The 25,195-nt window shown below is 36.5% G+C and overlaps 1 protein-coding gene across 3 annotated transcripts in view; it reads right to left on the minus strand.

Moving 5' to 3' along the window:
- Nucleotides 1–4,049: 4,049 nt before the first annotated feature.
- The window catches only part of pde4bb (phosphodiesterase 4B, cAMP-specific b), a 52,171-nt gene continuing 31,025 nt past the window's right edge, over nucleotides 4,050–25,195 (minus strand). For 2 of the 3 annotated variants that reach the window (XM_065268650.1, XM_065268660.1), the window contains 10 exons: nucleotides 15,253–15,365; nucleotides 10,448–10,541; nucleotides 7,896–8,080; nucleotides 7,707–7,805; nucleotides 7,457–7,621; nucleotides 6,921–7,020; nucleotides 6,628–6,782; nucleotides 6,407–6,529; nucleotides 6,140–6,322; nucleotides 4,050–6,043 (listed from right to left, as the gene is read on the minus strand). In XM_065268650.1, the coding sequence (XP_065124722.1) occupies nucleotides 5,759–6,043; nucleotides 6,140–6,322; nucleotides 6,407–6,529; nucleotides 6,628–6,782; nucleotides 6,921–7,020; nucleotides 7,457–7,621; nucleotides 7,707–7,805; nucleotides 7,896–8,080; nucleotides 10,448–10,541; nucleotides 15,253–15,365 (1,502 nt within the window). In that variant the 3' untranslated portion in view covers nucleotides 4,050–5,758. Of the gene's footprint in view, nucleotides 6,044–6,139; nucleotides 6,323–6,406; nucleotides 6,530–6,627; nucleotides 6,783–6,920; nucleotides 7,021–7,456; nucleotides 7,622–7,706; nucleotides 7,806–7,895; nucleotides 8,081–10,447; nucleotides 10,542–15,252; nucleotides 15,366–15,559; nucleotides 15,578–25,195 lie in introns of those variants that run through there. The other variant, XM_065268665.1, reaches the window with a different exon arrangement.

The raw sequence follows: 25,195 nt of genomic DNA on the forward strand, positions 1-25,195 counted from the left end.
AGTGAACTACATTGATGAGATATACCTCGACCTGAAATTTTAGTTTGAAGTAGTTTTTTTTCAAAGTCAACCAGTAACCATGTTTTTTTGGTGTATTGATTACTATCCGCAAAAAACATGGTTTTACTACACTAACCATGGTTTAACTATGGTTTCTGAAAACCATGGGTGCCATAACCATGGTTATTTTGTGGTTACCATGGTTTTACTACCGTAACCATGCTTTTTTGGTTTAAACTGTAGTAAAACCATGGTTCATGTAAATCACAGTTTATGTTTTCACAGAATGCAAATAAAACTTCTTTGGACAAATTCAGATGAACAAAGACAACAAAAAACTAAATTGTTGTTTATAAGCTGGCATTAACACTAATCATTTGACAGCAATGTAAATGGACAAAAAATGTTTCAGAGGAGTACCACTTACGAAAATTAACCATTTTTTTATTGTGGTAAAAGTGTAGTAACCTTTTTTTTTGGTGTATTGATTACTATTAGTGAAACTATGGTTTACTACACTTACCATGGTTTAACTATGGTTTTTGAAAACCATGCACTGCAAAAAAATACTTTCTTACTTAGCATTTTTGTCTTGTTTTCAGTACAAATATCTATAAATTCTAGGATGCATTTTCTTGATGAGCAAAATGGACCAAGAAAATAAATCTAGTTTTTAGACCAAAAATATACAATTTAGGTGAATTTGTGCTTAAAACATGCTTTTTCATGCACAAATTTACTTAAATGTTATTTTTTGTCTAAAAACTAGATCTTTTTTCTTAGATCATTTAGCTCGTGAAAAATGCATCTTAATTCAAGATTTTTTTATATTTGTACTGAAAACAAGACAAAAATACTCAGTAAGAAAGCCATTTTTGCAGTGTGGTTGTCAAAACCATTATAATTTTGTGGTTACCATGGTTTTACTACAGTAACCATGTTTTTTGTGGTTAAACCATGGCTAATTTTCGTAAGGACAGTATGGAAGACATAGCAAATAACTGTTGCACAGTACAGTACAAACACAGTTGCATTGAACTTAATATAAAAAACACCAGCAGTGAGAGGAGTCTTTGGGTATTCATGAGGAATAAAGATGACAACTTTGGACTATTTTATTGATCTTTAGTCTTTAATACCACATGCTATATGCTAATATAGTCTGCACTTTATCAAAACAAATTTCCTGGGAATTTATTTATCAAAACACAACCGATTAGATTACTGTGTCTTTGTGGGTCATTTGTTACTGGATACAATAACACAAAACCATCAGTTCAGCATGACTCCTTATTCATTTTAACATTCCTAGTACTCATTCTCGGTAAGGCTATAGTTTTAAAGAGCGCCACATATCATACCTGTATGAAGGTAATTATGATTTATAGAGTAACTTATTGTCTACGTGATCCATGTGTTGAACTTTCCCTTCTGATTATGTGTGTGTTTTTATATTCTTATTATCTTGAATAATGAATCAGCTTTCATCTGCTGCCACTTTTTAAAGATAACAATTCTTCGGAAATGTTATCAAACATTGCCTGTATGTAGTGATAACATTTCTGTAATGTTTAGCTGCCGTGTCAAAATCCGTTTTCATGCATTTCATGTATGTCATTTCATGCATTCTCACTATAAGAACAAGAAGAAAATGCTGCATTAAAGTCTAAAATGTATCAAAAGTCAAATCTTTGTTTTTACAGAACAATAAAAATGTCTTCAGATAACAATATTAATGTGGTTTAATCATGGTGCCATGGATACCTGAAGCTGTTTGTGTCATAGGTGCCATTCAAAGCAACAAGAGGACAGGAGCCAAATATCTTGATCTTTATTTAAGAACTATTTCAACAACAGATGGAAACTAGCTGAACAGTAACAGTAAATTCCCGTTGACTAAGATGTCCGTATATAATATCGTTTTATATATGCAGTCTGCCTTAAATACAAGAAAAATATATATATAAAGCCTTTTAACGTTATGAAAATAACATTATGTTTAGCAGTTTGGAAATATATAATGCGTTAGACAGCATATAACTTTTTATGCTTAGCAGAAAGTTTGATATTTACTGCTTGTCATACTAGGGAAGAGAGCAGATCTGTAAAGAGATTTCCTCGAAAAAGAGACTGATGTACTTGTAAACTACTACAGTTGTCTACCACAGGCTACGCCTACCCACGCACACCCGTATGCTTTTTTCCACCAACGTAAAAAAAAAAAAATTGTGCAGAATTGTCACAAGAAAACGTGTTAAAGACTTCATTACATGTACATCTAAATCTATATATAATTTACACTGTTCTATAGAAAAATGCATGCATGATTAGAGATTGCTAATGAAATTGTAAACCATGTAATAAATTATGTTTGCCTTTAGAAAAGCCGCACATTGAACTTAGATTTATGTTAGCAATATTTAAGAGATCAAAGACAATAACCATAAACCTATTAGGTTTAATCAGTTAGCATCCTGTCTGCCCTCAGGAACTTAATGCCTTCTTCTGTGTCAACAAGCCTGTTGTTTTGTTCTCCTTCATTGAGTTCTGTGAAGCCAGCATCAGATATGCTACCTGTCGCTCGACCCTCATCTAAAGTGCATGACCAACGAATACAACTAGCAGGAAGTTGGGCCGTTTCTGTGAAGGGAAAGCGAAAACTTGTTTTTGCTATGTGGTGGCTTGATTACTTCCTTCTCTGGACCCCAGAGCCCAAAGAAAACCTCCAGCGGCCCTCATATTGTATATTGGGTTTCCACGCGCTGCTCCTTAAAACAACAAATTCTTTGACGTCAAACTAACTTTGCTGCGAGGTTCTTCCAAAAAATCCCCAAATTCCCATGACCACCATGGAAAAAGTTAACCCAAGTGTCACTGCATGTTTGGTAAACAGGCCACTTTTTGAGATGGACCCTAAATAGCATGTCCCATGTTTTACTTTGCACTCTTTGATAGACCCCTTTTTTGTCTCCTTTTTGGACAATCAGTTATGTTACATGATTACAGCACAACCAAAAATATTTCACAAAATTTCATGCTTGTATATTAGGAAGCTGTAAAAAGTAAAAGCTGCTTCACTTAAAAACTACTTGGTAACACCTAAAAAAATTAGTTTTACAAATATAAATTTTTAAGTTGAAAAAAAGTTTTACAATTTCTTTAATTGGTAACACCTAAAATATTTAAACATTTTTACTTAAAATTTTAATTTTAAATTTAAGTTGAAGAAACTTATAATTTTTACCAACTTATGATCCAACTTTTACTTTTAACAATTTATTGTATTAACAGCTAAGCTTATAATAATAAAATAGGCAATAGCTTTACAGTAACTCTTCAACCTGCGCAAACAAATAGTTCAACGTACTGTAACTGAACGTCGTCATTACTGGTTATATTCATCATAAAGGTTACCTAATAAACTTGGCTGTGCAGTAAACGGTTCAGTGGTTTGTGCATCTGGGTGATGGCAGCTGTTACGTCAATATGATCTCTCTGATAGGTGGCCACGGCAGCGACATTTTCCATCGCTTTGATCTAAGTAGCATTAATATGATTGCTTGTCATTTGTTTTAAGTTTTGCATAACTTAAATAACTAGAAACATAAGATTGCAAATTATATATTTGCTTTGATGTTTATTGTTTTTCAATATGTATTGAGTGTTTTATTCATTTATTTATTTTATTATTATTTATTCATTCATCTGTTAAATATACACTAATATAGTTTTCTATTTTCCTTTTTTTTGCTCTTTTGGGGGGGGGATTTTTTTCCCTGATTCTCCTGTATCTGTATCCTGTTATTTTTGTAAAGGTTCAATAAACAGATTTAAAAAAATTAAATCCTATAAAACTGTATGTTAACTAATAAGATACATCTTGATGACATGCTGTAGTTTATTATTTTCCTTTTTGGTTCAATAACTTTCTATCTTATTATAAGCTGTTTAATTCTGTACTGTACAAAATCTACTGTACACAAATCTACTGTATCTGATCATTTATGGTTATGATATCCAAAAAATAACAGCCACTGTTAAACAAAAACTGAAAGCAATATTTTCATTTATTTTAAGCTTAATCTCCTTCTTTTGGTAAGAAATGTACAACACTTTACATTAAGTTTAATACTAAAATTATTTGTAATAAATATAATAAGGAAAAACAGTGCAGTGTGCATGTTCATCATCGATTCAACAATATTAAGTTGAGTAAAAAAGACAACGTCGTAAATCCATATCATAACCATTCATTAGAATTGGGGGCAAATTACATAATAAAAGCCATCAAAGTGCGGTGAATTGTAAACAGGATTCTCAGACTAAAAGTCCTCAGTTCAAGGTGAGAGAAATAAAATAAACTGACACAAAGGGTAACCAAAAGCAAAGAGTGTGCATGTTGTTGCGAAAGAGAGAAAGATGCTTATTGAGATTTTAAAGCTAATCTCAGCCTGAGTGACACACATGAACCACATCCCGTTCCTGACCAGCAAGAACAAACAACATGAGGAACCACATTGTTTGACATCAATGGTTGTGTAATTGAGGCTTATTGCTGGCCATGTTCTGTAAAAATTAAAAGGTTAAATTCTAGAAAATAGGATATGAAAGAATGACAAATATATAGGGAAATTATTTGCTCTTATGATGTCAGTTTTACATGACTTTATCCAAATAACATTAAGCAACAAAAAGTGGTAATTCTTTAATATTTATAAGAAACAACAACTAGTTATAAATCTTTGAAATATTGTTATTATGTGTTTGGGTGTTTATCTCATATTAAAGTGGTTTAAAGAAATGCAATTCAGTAGAAGCTTGATCAACAGTTTTTTTTTTAGACTATATTAGTAGAAAATTATTTTCCCATTACTTGGTAGTCGACTCAGGTTTGTTTATAAGCTAAAGTTGTGGGTACAGTAAAGCATGTATAGCATTGTCATGGCCGTAAATTTACAGTCAAAACAATACAGAAGGAATTCCTTAGGTTTGCCTAATTTCTTCTGTGCCTTGCCCTATACAATTCTATTGTAAAAACCTTACCAAAAACATTACCTTACCATTTTTTTTTTTTTTTGAGGAAAAATTGAGTTTATATATCACTGTCAATGGAGCTTAACTTGAATTATACGCAGAACATTTGTTTAGTGGTCACCACAAAAACTCTGGACTCTTTGGATCCAATTTAATTAAAACAACATAAAACAGCACATTAGCTGTGCCAAAAAGAAGAATTATAATAGCTTTAAAAAGTGAAACTGTTTGTAGCAAAGTACAAAGGTTATTATTATTCGTCCAAAACGTTGGAAGACTGCATTCCCAAAACACGCCTGGGATGTCCACGCTTTTTCCTTTCAGCATGATAAGTCTTATTTGACGTGTTTGAAAGTGTAGTTGTACGTGTCACAATACACAAAAGTACAAAAAAGTACACAAAGTCATTTTAAAATTGTAGTAAAAACCTCTCTTATGAGAGAGTCAGTATTTCTCCACAGAAACCCAATCCAACATTCAGATTATGGCATTCCATCTTATGGCACTCCTTGTACATTCAGATGGGCACTTTCGGCACAACTGTCCAATGTCCAACTTGAATGGATTCCTGCAAATTCCAACTTTGTTTCCAGAGGATGTTCTTTCCTCTTTTGGGCTCTGTAACAATGGCAGAGTCCCAAGACACAGTGTTCCTCGGTGGGATTTTCAATCAGGATGAATATATCTCTTCACTTGACCAAAAATGGCCGACAAGAAGTCATTGCTACGTCTCAGTAGATGGAGAATGTGTGCATATCTCTACGCAGTCTTTCTCTAGGAGTCTCTCAGTATCCTCCTTTACTCCTTCTTCAACGTCCAGCTCAAATTGAAACTTGTCTCCACCATCAGTTCCTGTCTCATAAAAGGGTGGGGAGGGACTTTGTGGTATCATACTGTGGTACCAGTTTCTGTTCTCCTCTAAAGTGTCTAGGATATCCTGTGCATCTGGATCCACAAGGTCGGCCCATGTCTCCCACAACGGGTGCACAATGTAGTCGATGAAACCAACCTAAAAGTCAAACAAACACATCATTAGATGACATGACACAATAAGGATCTCTTCAGTTGTCTTCTTCATGATATGGCGACAACTTTTTGGACTCACCTGAGACTTTGCTACTGAAGCGGTATGTTTGTCACACATGGGGCTGATCTCCATCCCTCGCTCTCTTTCCCTGTCACCTTGGTGGAAGAACTCTTCCATAATGCGGTCTGTCCATTGACGGTACAGATCTAAGGATTTGGTTGGATTGCTGAGATCGGCACAGTGAACCATATTGCGTAAGACCTGTGGACATTGCGAGACAGGACATTGAAGGTTATTTAGGCACAAGTACAGGGGACACAAACGAGTTTCGGATTTAGGACTTACCTGTATCCTATCTGTAAAGTTGTCAAGTAGCAATACTCCCGAGCTGGTTACCTTCTTCGTCTCAACCATCGTCTTCAGATCAGCCAGTAAGCTCATGTGCTTAGACATGTCTGTTGCTAGTACCTATTAACACAGATGGAACTTTAATCTAAAGTATAACTGTAAAGAGTACTGTAAGTCGATCATACTATACACCTACAAAGCAAAAGACTTCCACCTACCATGTCAATGACCATTTTTCGGAGGCTCTGACGCTGCTTCTTGGTGAGGTTCTGGAAGATGTCGCAGTTTTCCCCCTGCAAGAGCTTGAAGCCAACAGCTAAGTGATGGTTTTCAAGAACAGACTCGTCGTTGTACATGAGGGCCAGCTCTGAGTCTGCGGGAGAGATGGGAAGATGTTTTTAGGAACCATGAAAGAGTCGTAACGCTCATGCTTTGTTCTTCCATATGGTTTGAGTTTCAATAACCACCACATTTTGGATTCATAAGAGGGGATAAAAAGAGCTGCACTTACTGGTATTAATAAGGAACTGGTTGGAGACCCCTGGGTGGTCCACATCATGGATAGCTGCTGCAAAGATAGCCGCCAGAATCTCAAGGTCTGTAAAGACCGCCTTTGAAAAACAATACACAATATATATATATATTACAATCTGTGGATTTAACACATGTTGCTAATACAAACCAAACTTTTCATGTTTTATAAGAATACATGCGAAAATTAGCTACAGACTAAACAAAGCACATTTGGGGATAAGAGCGCTCATTCACTTATAACCAAACAGCGGTGATTGACAGTAAATGTGTAAGATTTGAATGATGATGAAAGATGGAGAAACAAAAGGAAGAACAAAGTGTTCATACTTCATGAGAGAAGTGGGAAGTGTACTTGCTTTATGATACAATCGGTATTGCATAAAGGGGCTACAATAACAGGAGGTCTTTCGCCACTTCAAGTACTTAAATTTGTTACTGCCACATGAACAACGATGACCATGTGTTTAAAATGCATCAGCCAAGTACTTATGTCGACTATATAGAGTGACTTACATCTAGCGCAGGTGTGGACAGAAGGATGTGTGTAGACTGGGCCACATCGGCCGCATGGAGACTGTTGTGATAGGCCACGTCTGCGTGGTAGTGGTCTTCAAGGGTCATCATGTACGTCACAAAGGTGTCCACTGGGATCTTGAATGTCTTCATTAAATCTCTCTCCTATAGACAGTACACATTTATAGTTCATTTCAAAGCCTTCCTGTGCTTTCTTAGTCTGTGCGGTGGGATTTTTTTAAGCACTTACCTGAAAGATGGCATACATGATGCAGGTCAGTGGGCGGTGGTGAGAATGTTCTGCTACTTTGAAGATGTTTAAACCCCACTTGTTGATGTCCTCCAGGTCCTACCAAGGCAAGAAAGGATCAATTATTTCAAAATATATATGAGAATTTCGAAAAGGATTCTGTGCATTGATCACTTTTTTAGGCCGTACCTTTGAGAGCATGTCTTCAAGATCTGTTTTTACTCCAAATCGACCCACAGTGCAGCTGCTGGAGAGACCCGAGCCATGCGTGACCTTCCTCACTCCACTGATCTGATTCATGAGCTGTTGTTGCCTCCTCTTTCTGTCTCTCGATTTTGTCGTGGGCGATGGGATCTCCAGTTCATTTTGTTTATCTGATGGGGTGAAAGTTTCGTTCTGTTACTCAAGTGTTTGTTAACATAGCACACTCAATTCACTACTGTTACTGTGACTTGTCAGACTTCAAGTCATAATAATTGAAATTCGATATTAGTAAAAGCCACCTACAAGAACTTTTTGCTAAGAGTTTAACCGTTGACCTTAAAATAGATTAGAGGAAAACACCACTATGTTCTTACCTCAACTTAGATGAATTAATGCATACCTATCTTTTTTCAATGCGTCATGCGTGCACTTTTAATCTGTGTACAGCGCCTCGTGAATGTGTTAGCATTTAGGCAACCCCTATTCATTCCTATGGCTCCAAACAAAAGTTTTATTTTGTGCCACCATACTTACTCGTGTAACTACTCAAGTAACGTTCTTTAAATAGGGAAAACATGGAAGTGTTTGGTGGATTCTAAATTCATCCCTGTTTGGAGCCTTAGGAATGAATGGGGCTAGGCTAAATGCTAACACATTAACGAGGCGCTGTACAAAGATTAAGTTCACACATTGAAAAAAGATAGGTATGTATTAATTTGTCTAATTTGAGGTAAGAACAGTAAAATATTGAAAAAAAGTGGTGTTTTCCTTTAAGGATTTCTCACAGGATTACGCTGCTCATTTTTAGCAAGGCTGGCAGTATTTTAATTAAACATTGACATCTTGCTACAAAGTAAAAGTGCTGTAAAAAAGAATAAATTTGTCTTCTCTAAACTTTAAGAAGAAACCGTCTCATATTGGGAGAATTCAACATGAACTTAAACATTTCTCATCACAATCCTCTCATCTAAGAATAAATTATTATTATTAAACTGTACATACTATACCCAGCACACAGTATAGTGTATGACTGTATTGTATGACAAGGCTGTATGTCATCAATGATGTCTCATTTGTACTCTTAAAAACAGGTGATACAGAAAGTTGATACCTTATGTAAACTTTCCTTTTTTAAGTATCTATTACGTCAGGAATCTCTGAGCAACACAGGTTTTTGGGGCATGATGTTCTCATTACCAGTAAGCAACCTCAGTATATTAAATCATATAAATCTCACAATACATGAAGACTGTAGCTTGCCTGCACTTCAGTGTACAGTAGACCAATGCTTATTATCAAACTTTTATAAGAAATATAATAATAATTTCTAAAAAATCCATGTCCACGAGTCCATGTCTGGCCATCTCGGGTTTTGTTATGGAGATAAACATTGGGATCAGTGGGTTTTGGTAGTTTAGCATTCCCTATGGCATTTGAGATCGGTTGGACCAGGACGTCATGACGTCAGACTAAACAAGTGGATATCTGTGGCCTCATCTGCCTGTACCACCCATTTTTCGAAGTTCCCTTTCGGCACTCCATCAATGGAAGCAAAAAAATCCACCAAGGCACAGAATGTCCCGGGATTAGCAGACCTTGAGCGTACTGAATCACATTTAGTCCCATAGTTTTTTCATTCCTTTCTCTTGATTTCTTCCTCGAGTCCATACCCTTACCTCAGAACCACATCAATCCATTCTTCACTTTCCAAACATCTGCCACATCCCTCAATGAGATGCCTGCATGCGCTGCTGTACTTAACACAGTTTCTGAATTTTTTTGATGGCGGAGTAAAAGGTATAGTTCCCCAAAAATGGAATTCTGTCATTGTTGACTCAACCTCATGTTGTTTTAAACCGGCATGAGTAGTCTGTTGAACACAAAAGAAGATATTTTTGATAAATGATGGTAAGCATACAGTTGACGGTACCAACTGACTTCCACAGTATTTGTTTTTCCTACTATGGATGGGACTCAATGGGTACCGTCAACTTACCATCATTTATCAAATATCTACAACTGAATACTCATACGGGTTTTAAAGCAACATGAGGGTAAGTAAACGATGACAGAATTTCTATTTTTGGGTGTGTATAGGCCATGGGATTCTGAACATTGGGGTTAAAAGAGTAGCCTACAGTGACCCTGTGGCATCTGATGCATACTACAGCCCCCTTTCTCTCTATTTCTCACAAACATACACTCGCTGCCGCGCAGACACAGACCAGATCAGACTGGTTTGAAAAACAGTGGCGCAGGCATACCGCAAGACGTTCAGCTATGATTAAACCCCTTTTTTCTAGATATCTGTGTTTTCATTGAGAAGCCAGACAACCTGATTATTCACAATATTTTATTTCTTTCAATACCTGAATGACTACCTGAGACTTTTCACCAAAGTTGGTTTTGTCCCTTTCATCCGAATCGGAATTCGCAACGTAATATGGGAATCGTGTAGCTTATCCGGTTTGCAAATGATGATGATGCATAGAAAACCACACAGAAGATCAACAGTATCAAAAAAGGTTTAGACTTACCTAAGAAAGTGTTTGAGATGAACTCGGACACCTGGTTTCCAGAACGGCTCATCTCAGACAGGTGTGTCAGTTCTCTGTTCAACATCCTCTTGAACTAAAAAACAAAACACAGCAGGTCTCAGTAAAGGTGCACAAGTATTTCTGGACGTTCCTTGTGCTAAACAATTCTTATATTCAAAGCCTCTGTAAAATGATAGTAATTTTTTAAGCAACTGCTGTCCACAAACAGACCTTAATGTAACCCCAGGACACTGAGAGCAGGTAGTTGACCTCAGGCATGTTGAATATTTCAGCTAATCTTTGCTCTTCCAGATAGTGTTACAATAAAATCCCTCCACAGATTCCAGCAGCAGCCCCCCAGTCTCTCCTGATCTTATCTCCCTGTATTCCGTTTGACATCCCAGCCAGGTTCCAATAAACAGCAGAGATCCGGACAGAATTCCATGAGATTAACTGTGCACTAATTTCAGCCCGTCTCATTCCTCCCTCTTCTCTCTTCGTCTGACTCTCTCTCTCTCTCGCTCTCTCTCTCTCGTCTTTATACAGTACATCCCTGCCTCAGCAAGCCAGAGGTGGCACATGCCCTCACACACAATTGATGCACCATAATCTTCTTGCCTAAAATAGTCCTGCTTAAAAGGCTCTCAATGATGCTTATTGAATAATAAGTGATCCTAGTAATTATATATAAAATATATAACCTTGATATCTTTTAATATAGACTGCGTAAAAGATCAAAGACTGAAAGCAAACTTTGATACTTCTAATCTCAAAATTAGATTATGAGACTATAAAATGCAATATAGTTATGATCTCTAATTTGTGGTTAGGTAGGTATGTTTGTTTTCTCATCATGAGATTAGAGAACATTCCCTGCCTCTATAAAGGAACCCGAGATGTCAATATTATGCAGGGAAAAATGCCATGGAAACATAGCCACAGGAGCAGATCCATGCCAGACAACAGTAACATACACACAAATACACAACAATTCAGTCCTGCATATCTGTGATGATAGCAGAAAGTTAATACAAGGTGTTGCAGCAGTCTTGAACAAGACACTTCCTCAATAAATATATAGTATAAGCAGACATTATGCAAGGTCAGTGATCATTTATGAAAATGTTTTAATATGCATTTACTGTAATTACTCACTGGATCAGTGTAATTTTAATGAATCTGATTTACTGTCAATGACCTCATTCTTTTTGCAAAATAAGAATATTGTTGAATGGTTGAACATTTTTAATATAGCCTAATTAGATCTCAATTGTATAAATTATTTATTTGATAACATTAGTGAATGCTCTAGCTAACATAAACTATTGTCTATTTTTAATCTTAGTTGATGTTAATTTCAGCATTTACTAATATATATATTTTTTAAATCAAACGCTGTAACTGTTAACATAAGTTAATGCACAGTGAACTAACAGGAACAATTGTACTGGAATTAACTAAAAATGATTTATATATGCTGAAAAACTGTATTGGTCATTGTTAGTTAATGTTAGTTAATCAACTTTTAATGCACCCCAATTATAACATGTGCTTTTGCCCACCTATCCTGCACTAATGTACAGTCAATGTCCCTTTCTCTTTTTAATACTTATAATATATTTATATTATATAATAGGTGTAAAATTCTGAATGCTTCCTTATTTATTGACGGCTAGTACTTGTTACTGTCAGTGTTATACAACAGCACATCAAGACAAATTTCTTGTGCATGCAAACACGCAGTACTTGACAATAAAAGTGATTCTGATTCTTCTTTTGAACATGTTACTAAATCATCTTTTTCAATTAAACTCTGTTTAAACTTATAAAATGAAACAAGAAAGTCAAACTGCGCCTTTATCTTTTTTTGCAAACGTTTTAAATCTTCCAGAAAAGGAGGTAAAAACAACTATTATCAAGCTACAACCACAGACTTGATCCCTATTTGGGACAAAACATCAAGAATAAATAAACCTTCTTCCAAGCCTATTCCAAAAGAAACCAAACGAACACCAAAAGAAGACAATGCTCAATTCATAATGGACACAGATGCCATCGTGAATCAGTTTCTTTAAACCCCAGAACGACGGCTGAACCCAACCTAAAGAAAATAAACAAGCTCACCTCTCTCCAGCCTTTTAATGCACCAAACTTTCTCCCTTTCTCAGAGTAGCACAGTCCCATTGTTACCGTGATGCTGTTTCGTGCACTATGGGTGAGCATGTGCTGAGCGGCGCCTGAAAGCTCACTGTGACGGGTGTCAGGAAATGCATTAGACAAAGTGTGTACTGATTCACCTCGCGGTATACGCACCCTCCCCCTCCCGACTCAGGGACCCTCCCTCTCCTTCTGTCTGTAGCCTCAGGTACAGATGCCATCAGACCACGCTGCTCATGTTCTGACTGCACACTTGGGTGGATCTGACTGAATCACCAGTGTTAAAACTTCAAAGACATGACAAGAGTATTTTGCTTTTGATGTGTCGTGATTAAAAAATAGGTTTATGTGTTACTTTCACACTTAAAATATTTAACTGATAGTTAAAAACGTTATGCAATTATGATAATTAAAATATGAATGATATATTTTATAAATATATTTAGTAATAAGCTGTTTTAATTTTTTTAATCAACTCAGATTTACAAGTCATGTCAACTTACTACTATTTATCTTCACAAGATAGTTGAAAAAATAGAAATATAGTTGAAAAAAGACAACTCAATCAAGATAAATAATAGTAAGTTGAAATGACTTTAAGAAAAATTTTTTTTACAGTGCATTAACATTTATTATAGATAGCATTTCTTAAGGTAGCTGGCTGTGTTGCAACACTATATATGTTGTAAAACCAAATAATTTTAAATGTGAGAAAATAGCTTTTTTATGTATAAATAAAAGGGAAAGACTTATATATGATTACACACACACACACACACACACACACACAAATGCAGCTTTTTTTCAAATCAACATATATTTTTATGTTACGTTAACTTAAAAAATTAAGTTAAATAATTTCAACTACTTTTATAAGTTATGTCAACTTATATATTTAAAATATCTATTTACATCACGTGTTAAATTATAAATATACACATTTAATAATAAGATTTACAACTGTAAAAATATTTAACGTAAAGCAGCAAGATATATGGAAAGTAGAAAATGTCAAAATATCTACATCGCAGTGGTTTGAATGATTTTAATACTTCAAAAGTGTAAGTCAAAGTTTTAGGTCAATGCAGATAGCGGGGTCGCAACAGATAGTGAAGCTTTCCTTTTTCCAGAATTAATGTGCAAAGTATGTTGGAGTCATAATTTTCCGTAAAAATTTAATGTACAGTATTTTATCATAGTTAAAAATAATTTTACAATTTTACAAAGCATTATTGTATCGCATATCATATTTTTCTTCATTGCCGCGCAGCTCAATTTACATAATGTTATTAAATATTAAATAAAAGTTTTATATTTTATCATGCAATTCTGTGCAAAATGTATCATGCAAAATGAAATACAGATACATTTTAAATTTTAATAACGTGTAATCAGTTTGTACAGTAATGAGTGTCCTGTATTAACTTCATGCTTTTGATCTAGATCTGATTAGTTATCAGCTTAAACAATGCAATAAGGGTCAATGACGAGGACTGTGCCAATACAGTGAATCTGCACAAAAAAACAGTCTGGTGTGTTTAACCAATAGACCAAGTCTTAAAAAATAACAACATTTCCCATACATATATACAGTAATACTTGAAACAAGTGTGTTTTCTGTGTAATCTTTCGGGTCATAACCAAGAAGCAGTATTATCTTCTCTCTTTTGTTATTGAAAGAATCACTGTTGCATGACAGTGTCTAGATACAGCGTCACTGATGACATTGCCAGCTTTAACCTCACAGGCGCCACCAGACTGCTCTACAATCACAAAACAACCACAAACTGTAAACATGCCATATTCAACACACTCAAAAATCCAGCTTACAAAACAGTGAAACCGTGACCCTGACCAACCAACCAATAACAAACGTGTACTTAGAACTGCACGGCAGTGAAGAAAAATGCCATATGCGCTAACTTGCAAAGTAATATGATATGCAATATGATAAAGCCTTAAGTTTATATAATCAATTTTAAGTACACTATTGTGCATAAGTTTTAGGCCACCATCACCAGCTTTGTTGTTTTAGCAAAGTTTTAATGTCCATCCATATTTATTATTAAGATACAAACTGAAAATACAGGAAATATGTACACAACATTAAAAACAAAACAATTTTCAGAACTAAATGTCTTCTTCAGGCAACATATTATATATATTAAATATATATAAAAAACTGAAAAATATATATCCAACACATTTCACACTCTTTCTGAGAAATGAAAGCATCACTAAGAATCAAACTAGCCAAAAAGAGATTTAATTTCCTATTGACACAAAACAAGTAATAGTCAGCTAATACTTAAGTAATGTTTGCAGAATGCCACAAGAGGGTATCAAAACATCCATACTGCACCTAATTTCTATTTTATTTATATATCAATAAAGTCTTTTGGTTGCATTAATTTACAAAGTTTGGCACTTTGATGAACTAATCATGTAAACGAAGAAAGCTAATGCTCTGTAGGTCATAAAGTTTGTATTTAACATTTTATTCATTGACTCATTAAAAGTGCTCTGCTTCATTTTGCACATGTGTGGAAAAAGCGGATGTGGCATTTCTGTCTTAAAGCCTTTTGGCACAAGCGGCAGGTATTTTGGAACGCTCAGGTAAAGAGGAAGTAGACAGGTTGAGGTCTCACCTTATTGGAGGCCATGTCGCTAACAGAACGGTACGTCTGGATGGTCTCCAGTTGGTCCAGGCACCAGTCAAGCTCTTCCATGGTCTCCACGGCCATCTTCTGGTAGGATTCATCTGGGAACAGACACACGGACATGTATTCAGGATCCAGCCTCTGCTGCATGGCAATGAAAGGTGGTCCGGCTGGTGCAGCGCAGACAGGGGAACAGTGATCTTTCATAGTGGACTATTCTGCACTGATAAACTCTCCACTGGATTAATAGTTCATACTTTTTTCCACTGTGTCACTGGCTCAGTCTCAAACTCACCTAGTGTGTAGTCTGGCAATGTGTCTTTGTGTTCTAGTAGTCAATCTCTCTCTCTCTCTCTCTCTCTCTCTCTCTCTTTCTCTTTCTCACCTAACATTGCCTTGTGCTCATGTGTCAATGAGCCTCCGACCCAGGGGATCTTGGTGGGAGGGACTCTACTCATTCCTTCTCTCTCCGCTTCTGTTTCTCTTTCACACATATGCAAAGTCTTGTCACTAACATCATAATGAGAGTTAAACTATTCATGGTACCTTCTCAAGAAATGTATCAAAAAGTATTTGACTGACCAAATTGAGGGAAGAATGATGATTCGTGCTTAATTGTTTTGTTGGTCAATTATCTTGATGGTTGAATCTCACGAAAAAAAATTAGGTCTACTTCAAAGTACACTGTAAAAAATATACAGCATTTTTGTCAAATCATCATTTATTTTTATGTTACTTTAACTTAAAAAATTAAAGAGTTAATCAATTTCAACTTGACTTTATGAGTTATGTCAACTTTTCACAAGCCAAAACTTAAAATAGTCAGTTGATTTGACTTGTTTAACTTCATGCTGCATTTTTAACAGTCCATACAAAGAAATAGTGTTTTGCAATATGAAAATTAAGCTTATTTTACAACCATTAAACGTTTTTTTTTATTGTTTATATGATAATTTAGCAAAGATCTATTCAGCTTCGCATTGCCTTATCTCACAGGATTTTTACATATTTATGAGTTGGCTAATTCATACAAAGCAAATCATACAAAAAGTAAGATTATTATTTAAAAAAATTGCCATGAGATAGCATAGTACCCTCATGTATGTGTTTTTGTAAATTTTGTTTTGGTAGAAAGCTCAGTTGTCATGCATAAAAATCTCCAAAATACACTTTATTTTCTTCAAATATATTTTTCTGTTTCTTACATTTTGATTTGACATGACCTTTTTTGTGTGATTTATCCTGATACTTTCGTTAAGTGGTCTATGTTGTCAAAGGTAAAAATATATCAGTGGCCATTAGTACAGGGCTCTGCAAAAAGAGTTTACACAGTCAAACGCCCCGAAGATAAGCATAATAAATCAAATACACTAAAAACTACAAAACTGGGAGTGGCCTGTCACGTCAGAATGATTCCACCACCCTTACAATGAGTCTTTAACTTTGATCTCCCAGTAGAAACAAAGTGGTATCTGCATTAGCCATGACTAACAGGACCCCCGCCATCTCCGTTTGATCCCCCCGCAAAACCTAATGAGCTGAAGGGATGAAATCAAAGATGAGCCTGTGTTTGCAGGAGGAACACGAGAGGCAAACTTTACTCCCCTTGCTGGCCTGCATCCAGCCAAAGCTCAACAGAAGCCAAGCAAAGTAAACCACTTCCCCAGAGGGCGAGACGCTGCTAAATCACGGAGCAGATTTCTGTGCGACACTCAGGATGGAGTCTCCCCTCAGGCTGCTGCAACATCAAGTTTCACAAAGATCGCAAAATATTGCATAAAGGATGAAGTGTAATTTAAATGCAGAAGATCATTTGCTGCCTTGTGGCAGGGTGACCTTGGGTGACCTCCACTTACAAGTTCATCTGGCTTCCTGTTCACACATGGCTCAAAGACTTCAATTTTACAGATGTTGTACACCGCAAGAAGTCTTAAAGTAGTGCATGCAAATGCAGTCATGAATGCTCAGACACAGAAATGCAACCATGCTTAACACTTTTTTGTTACAAACATCAGGGCGTTGGTGTTACCTTTATATGTACACAGTCACCTAAAGAATTATTAGGAACACCATAAAAATACTGTGTTTGACCCCCTTTCATCTTCAGAACTGCCTTCATTCTACGTGGCATTGATTCAACAAGGTGCTGAAAGCATTCTTTAGAAATGTTGACCCATATTGATAGGATAGCATCTTGCAGTTGATGGAGATTTGTGGGATGCACATCCAGGGCACGAAGTTCTCGTTCCACCACATCCCAAAGATGCTCTATTGGGTTGAGATCTGGTGACTGTGGGGGCCATTTTAGTACAGTGAACTTATTGTCATGTTTAAGAAACCAATTTGAAATTATTCAAGCTTTGTGACATGGTGCATTATCCTGCTGGAAGTAGCCATCTGAGGATGGGTACATGGTGGTCATAAAGGGATGGACATGGTCAGAAACAATGCTCAGGTAGGCCGTGGCATTTAAACGATGCCTAATTGGCACTAAGGTGCCTAAAGTGTGCAAGAAATCATCCCCCACGCCATTACACCACCACCACCAGCCTGCACAGTGGTAACAAGGCATGATGGACTCATGTTCTCATTCTGTTTACGCCAAATTCTGACTCTACCATCTAAATGTCTCAACAGAAATCGAGACTCAATAGACCAGGCAACATTTTTCCAGTCTTCAACTGTCCAATTTTGGTGAGCTTGTGCAAATTGTAGCCTCTTTTTCCTATTTGTAGTGGAGATGAGTGGTACCCGGTGGGGTCTTCTGCTGTTCCCCATCCCCCTCAAGGTTGTGCGTGTTGTGGCTTCACAAATGCTTTGCTGCATACCTCGGTCGTAACGAGTGGTTATTTCAGTCAAAGTTGCTCTTCTATCAGCTTGAATCAGTCGCCCCATTCTCCTCTGACCTCTAGCATCAACAAGGACTGCCCCATACCTGGATGTTTTTCTCTTTTCACACCATTCTTTGTAAACCCTAGAAATGGTTGTGCGTGAAAATCCCAGTAACTGAGTAGATTGTGAAATACTCATACCCGGCCATGCCACGCTCAAAATTGCTTAAATTACATTTCTTTCCCATTCTGACATTCAGTTTGAAGTTCAGGAGATTGTCTTGACCAGGACCACACCCCTAAATGCATTGAAGCAACTGCCATGTGATTGGTTGATTATATAATTGCATCAAATGAGAAATTGAACAGGTGTCCTTTAGGTGAGTGTATATATACAGTATATATGTACAATTAAACCAGATGCATTATGTGTTATTGCTATAAGGTGTCTATAATATGAACATAAGTTGCATCTGAATGCGTAAACTGAAACAGAAAAGTTTATGCTGAGGCACATTGTAGTATCTGCTCACAATACCGAATTGCCAAAAATATAAACTTTTCAAAAAAGTTACGTTTTTCTATTAATATGCTTCCTATTCCAACTATTAGTGATGTATTGTGTCAAAACTTTACTGTACATTTTTGGGTCATAGCTTTAGAGGGCGTGTACACCAAGCGGCTGAAAACGCAAGATGGTTGTCGACTGTGGGCGCTTGCCAATGTTTTTTCAGATAAGTCCTTGGGTTGCTATGATACTTCTGCTTTGTTTATCAGTCAATGAACGATGTGATTGGACCGCCGAGGGAGAAGTTACATTGACGAGCTGAGCATTTCACCCAATGTTGAACATTTTTCAACCCTGGATGAGCGTGGAAAAAATGTGAAGCGTGGGCGTTCAGTGAGGGAAAAAAGCCAGCTGCTGCCGTTTTTGAAAAGTGCGGTGCTTCCATTCGAAACAATTGAAAACATACATGAAAACATGCAAGTGCCTTGGTGTACATGCCCTCTTAAGGAGTATGATTCCTTAATAGAGAAATATCATGAAAATCTGACTTTTTTCAGCTTTAAGTGCTATAATTGGGTCCCCAGTGCTTCTAGCAACCTAAAAAATATGAAAAAGATCAACCCAGTAACTTAGTTTTGGTAAACCATTTTCTGCAAGCATGTTAAAATATAGCTCATTGAAATTTGGCACCCTTGTGATGTCAGAAGAAGATAATACCACGCCTTAATCTGCACTATCCAATAACTGCACTGCCATTTAGTGCAGAGATCAACTCATTTGCATTTAAAAGGACACATCCAAAAATGGCACATTTTTGCTCACACATACAAAGTGGCAATTTTAACATGCTATACTAAATTATCTATATGATATTTTGAGCTAAAACTTCACATATGTAATCTGGGGACACAAAAGATTTATTTTAATTCTTTAAAAAGGTCTTGTGAAATGTCCCCTTTAAAGTGAACTAAATCACTAGCATGATTCATGCAAATGATTCACTGATCTAATAAATGATTAAATACTACGAAGTGTACTGTAGCTTGCAGTATTGAAATATGAGTAACTTCATTTATATACTTACGGAAAATACTTACTATTCGCAAAAAGATTTTTTTTGTCTCACGACAAACTGATTAACCACATTGTCATTTAAAAACCATCAGTTATGACCTCATTTAACTAAAAGATTCAGCACATTTACAGTGGTTTTCTGCTGCGGTTTAAGTGAATGGATAATTAACTATTGTGTTTTTTTTTACCATAGTCCTACGTTTGGTCACATGGCAGAAATACCACATTTATCAATTAACACCAGATGAACAGCTCAATAACTGGAGAATTATTCAGTGAGCACCTGTGACTAAACCCACCAAAATCCAACAAAGTCATCCGAACACATGTGCGTGGCCGTATTAAAAGCAAAAGAAGGGTTTGCATAAACCATGCTGACGTCTGTGAGGGATATATGGCGCATAGCTTGCGATGAATAAGGTCATTTCAGAAGAACCTCCTGCGCTCAAGATGTTTCACATATGGAGCTGATTCAAACCGTGTGTGTAGATCTAAAGCCTGGCATGGATACACACGAATATCAACATCAATATGTCGTCGTCACGGAAGCTTTACAACAAGTAGGATTCCACAAGGGCAAGCCAAGCCTGTTGACTCTATAAGGTACACACTCAGAAGAAATGGTACGAAAACTGTCACTGGGATGGTACACAACTTTAAATACAGATATGGTACCAATATGGTACAAATAGGTTAGCTTTTTAAAAATGTACCCCCAGAATGACAGCATTTGTACATTTTTTCTGAGAGTGAATTATGACCAGGATCATTCTGCATTATGGTAATGTCAGTAATTTACAGTTAAAAAATATTCAGTACACACACACCCCTCTCTTTTTTGGTAACACTTTACTTGAAGGGGTGTACATAAGACTGACATGACACATCCATAATCATGACATGTGCCATGAACATGAAGGAGATTTTATGCACATTTATGACCACTGTCATTAAGGGTCATTCGTTCAATTGTGTCATTTTAATGCAAAGATGACATTGTTTGAGATGTCTTTGTTATGACAACTTGACATTAACCAATACATCATAACTTGTCACAACAACTTGACATTACCAAGACAACATAACTGACCACTTTATACCAGTGATACAAATTGAATTTGTCATTAAAATGTCATTAGGTGTTAATACTCTGTCATATTGTTTTATAATAATAATAATAATTAAAATTGACAAAATTATATTTTATTGCTTTTGGATTCACCAAAAAATTTAATGAAAACAGAGTAATGGGTTAAGCCATGCAGCATTGTTTTTTTGTGTGTTGTGCACATACATAAAGTTAAGTATAATATTTTGACGTGGCTGTTGCATTTTGTTAAGGTATTTAAAATTATTTGACATAGTATTAACACTTAATGACATTTAAATGACAGTTTTGTAATGTTAACCCATAAAGCTAGGTAATTTCTTAAGTTTGATAATTATTCTGCTATGTCATGTTTATGACATATTTTTTACAAGTTTATGTCAAGTTGTCATAACAAAGACATTTCAAACAATGCAATCTTTGCATTAAAAATGACATAACTGAACGAATGTTTTGTGTCATGTTTTGATTATAAAGGTGTTATGTCAGTCTTATGAACACCCCTTCAAATAAAGTGTTGCCCTGATTTATAATAGGTAAAAGGACAGGAAGTTAAAAAAACAGTAGTACCTGAACTATTAAATAAAAACCCCATAATAAACACTGAAATGCAATGAGGATTGGTGCAAAAAAACATATCTGCTAAACACAAAGGACTTTTATGCGTTAACTGTTTAATCTGCACATCTTTATAAATTCAATTTTGAACTACATGCCAGTGGCGTAGCGTCTGGGCATGCAGGGTATGCACGTGCAAATGGGCCCGGGCCAATAGGGGGCCCGGCCTTGGGCCCGCCCCAGCTTTTAAATAATAAAAAAATTTTCAATAAAATTTTTATTTGTGGCCGCAATAAATATATATTTTGTATGCATATTATGTGTAGTGATTTCTTATTTCTCCATAATTTCTAATTTCTCCGTCATTTCTTGTTTGCGTTTATTATTATTTTTTGCACTCCGCGGCTGCCTTAAACTACTACGCCATAATTTTTTTACATGACGCATCGCCGCGCCAAAACAAAACAAAAGAAACACAGTGTGAGAGGTTAATATGGCGGCTATCTACATGAATATTAAGGATGGACAAATATAAACATAAAAGTGGGGCCTTAAAGAGAAAAGAGAAGGCGGAGAAGTTAGTAACGAGTCAAAAACTACCCAAAACATTTTGTTTTTCTTTATTTAAATCTACCTTTAAAGTAAAAAAGTAAAGTAAAAATATTTGACTACCTTATTAAAAGTATATGTTGTTAACAGACCTGCGTGCCACAGTTAACCGTGCCAACGGGCAACGTTGGGGGGGGGGCTTTGGCTGAGGGGGGCCTGTACATTTTTTTTGCATATGGGCCCGGAACTGACTTGCTACGCCACTGCTACATGCAGTGAAAGGATAACTAACTAAGCAGATGGCTATTAAAGGTTTTGTTACCTTTGACATTAATCAATGTTTCAATGTCTGTATTCATAAATTTTTGGACATTTGACAAGAAAAGTCATTATGACAACCTGTTTGCAGTATCTTTTCTGATGGCCTATGTATATTGCAGGCACAATATGTAAGCATTTTCACTACATTCTTACCAAACCGTAGGTTCTTGCACAATCAGGTAGATTGTACTGTTGATTACTAAGTGCTGTAAATGTCATGAAGTTTCACAATTTGGCCTTGCCCAACCCCATGACAAACTTCACTATGAACTTTAAGACCCTTGAGGTACAGGTCTGACTTTCTGTTTGGTTGGCCCACTCCATGACTCCCTTTACAAAAGCGCATAGTGTAGATTTACCCAGCATCCTCTCTGTCCCACAAAACCGACCCTGTGAGAGCAGCTGGCCGTTCCACCAATTCCCCCCATTACAGCAGTACACTGCTTCTCTGTGTCTACTCGTGTCCCCAGCCGCACCGCTGATATATAGGCCAGGTTTTCCTGATTCTGACTTTAAGACTCCAACAGCTTCCCATTTCAACCAGTCTGCGAATGTGACTCATGAGGCTGCAAACTCATGATTCAGATGCTTTTGATAGTCGTGGCCGATTCTTTGTCATTTCAAAATGAAATGGACAGGCTGATGTTGTTAAATTGCCTTATCAAAAGGACTCGCTGAACAGCAACAGATTGTAACTGTAGAGCATGTGTTTTAAGAAGAAAAAGATATCCTGTAGACATCTGAAGATTGTCTGTCTGGGTCAAAACAATGTCACTGAAACATAAAATTATTAGTTTCAATGGTTCGGCTCTTTCAAAAGCAAAATTAAACACAACTCTGATTAACCTTCTCAATCTTGCAGTAAACTAAATTTCTATAATTTTATATGAATACTAAAGAAAATGTGAATTTAAGGTGTTCTGAGTGTTTTAGTACAATGCAAAGCTGTTTTGATGTGTTATCAGAGCTGGTCTAATTCCTCTTCTCCACCGGGGCTGGCACCGTACGGTTCCACCAAAATGGGAGTTGAACGCACAACGTGGGGAATACTGTGGGAGTTTCTACAAATTACTTTCTATGTGAGCTTCATTATTTTAAAAAAATGTATGTGCCCTCATAATCTAATATCCTCCCCTCAAAACAATCTCTCTTTACATCCGTTCACGAAAAATGCCTAGAGGGCGGGGCCACTTTACTTTCTGTGTTACGTGTTATAAAACTTTGCCTCTTAAACGGACACTTCACATTTTTTGGAAAAAATACAAATTTTCTAGCTCCCCTAGAGGTAAATATTTGATTTTTACCGTTTTGGAATCCATTCAGCTGATCTCCGGGTCTGGCGTTATCACTTTTAGCATAGCTTAGCACAATCCATTGAATCTGATTAGACCATTAGCATCGCACTAAAAAATAACCAACAAGTTTCTTTATTTTTCCTATTTAAAACTTGACTCTTCTGTAGTTACATCGTGTACTAAGACCAACTGAAAATTAAAAGTTGCGATTTTCTAGGCAGATATGGCTAGGAACTATACTCTCATTCTGGCGTAATAATCAAGGACTTTGCTGCCATAACATGGCTGCAGCGGGCGCAATGATATTATGCACTGCCTGAAAATAGTCCCCTGCCTTTGAAAGTTACTAAGAGGACTATTTTTCGGCTGCTGCGTAATATTATTGTGCCTCCTGCAGCCATGTTACAGCAGCAAAGTCCTTGATTATTACACCAGTTTGAGATTATAGTTCCTAGCCATATCTGCCTAGAAAATCGCAACTTTTAATTTTCAGTTGGTCTTAGTACACAATGTAACTACAGAAAAGTCAAGTTTTAAATATGAAAAATATTAAAACTATTTGACTTTTTTTTGCGCGATGCTAATGGTCTAATCAGATTCAATGGATTATGCTAAGCTATGCTAAAAGTGCTAGTGCCAGACCCAGAGATCAGCTGAATGGATTCCAAAAGGGTAAAACTCTAATCTTTAACGCTAGCGAAAATTAGCATATTAAAAAAAATGGAAAAAAGTGTTTGTATCATGGTAGAGCCCCATTAGATGGCCAAGCATTATTAATGATAATGTTGATATTACTTTGAAACTCTTGCCGGATGGAGCATCAATATCCTAATAATTTTTGACATTAAAAAATCTATAATTTTAACCCACAATGTATTTTTGGCTATTGCTACAAATACAACCATGCTACTTATGAATGATTTTGTGGTCCAGGGTCACATTTAAGGACCATCAAGACGTTACGGCCGATTCTGAACTAGGATCAGGTATGGAGCCAAAGCTTTTTTGTGTGGAAGAGTGCAGCATGGTTCCCGATGCCAACCCCAGTGGAAAAGGCCTACTGGTCTAAGAGGCTGTTTACACTTGGCATTAACATGCATTTTTATCGATCGGATCACAAATGGACAACGTTAATGCCAGGTGTAAACTGTGTTCAAAGCGTTTTGAGCTCGTCCACTGTAGACCACTTTCAACCACATTCAAATGTAGTCAGAAACCCCTTTTGATCGGATTGCTTTTGTAGTGTAAACACAAACACAAAAGCCTTCTCTCCGCCCATTTATCTAATCTGAGGTATTAAACACAAGTTTTACGTCTTTTCTGACTTCTGGCGTGAACACAGGGTGAACAGTGCCATTTTTAGCCTTTCATCGATAAAACTAAAGCGGCTGATCTCCGCAGTTTCATTTTGCAAGCGTGTGAAAGTTGCGCAATCCTATTTCATCAATTGCACTGAAAATTCAGAGAAAGCTCTAACATATGCAAAAAACTATGCAGCATGTTACCTTTTTACACACGCAGCGGACTCCGACATAATAGTTTATGTCCACATAAACTCATCATTACTCCCGCTAGCGTTTAAATGACAGCGGAGAGACTCGCCCACCATCTCGACAGACCACCCCCTCACACTATTCAGGACAGAAGCGGTCGAAAGGGGACAAAAGAGACGGATTTAAATACCAGG

The sequence above is a fragment of the Paramisgurnus dabryanus genome, chromosome 6, assembly GCF_030506205.2.
Source record: "Paramisgurnus dabryanus chromosome 6, PD_genome_1.1, whole genome shotgun sequence".
NCBI lineage: Eukaryota > Metazoa > Chordata > Actinopteri > Cypriniformes > Cobitidae > Paramisgurnus > Paramisgurnus dabryanus.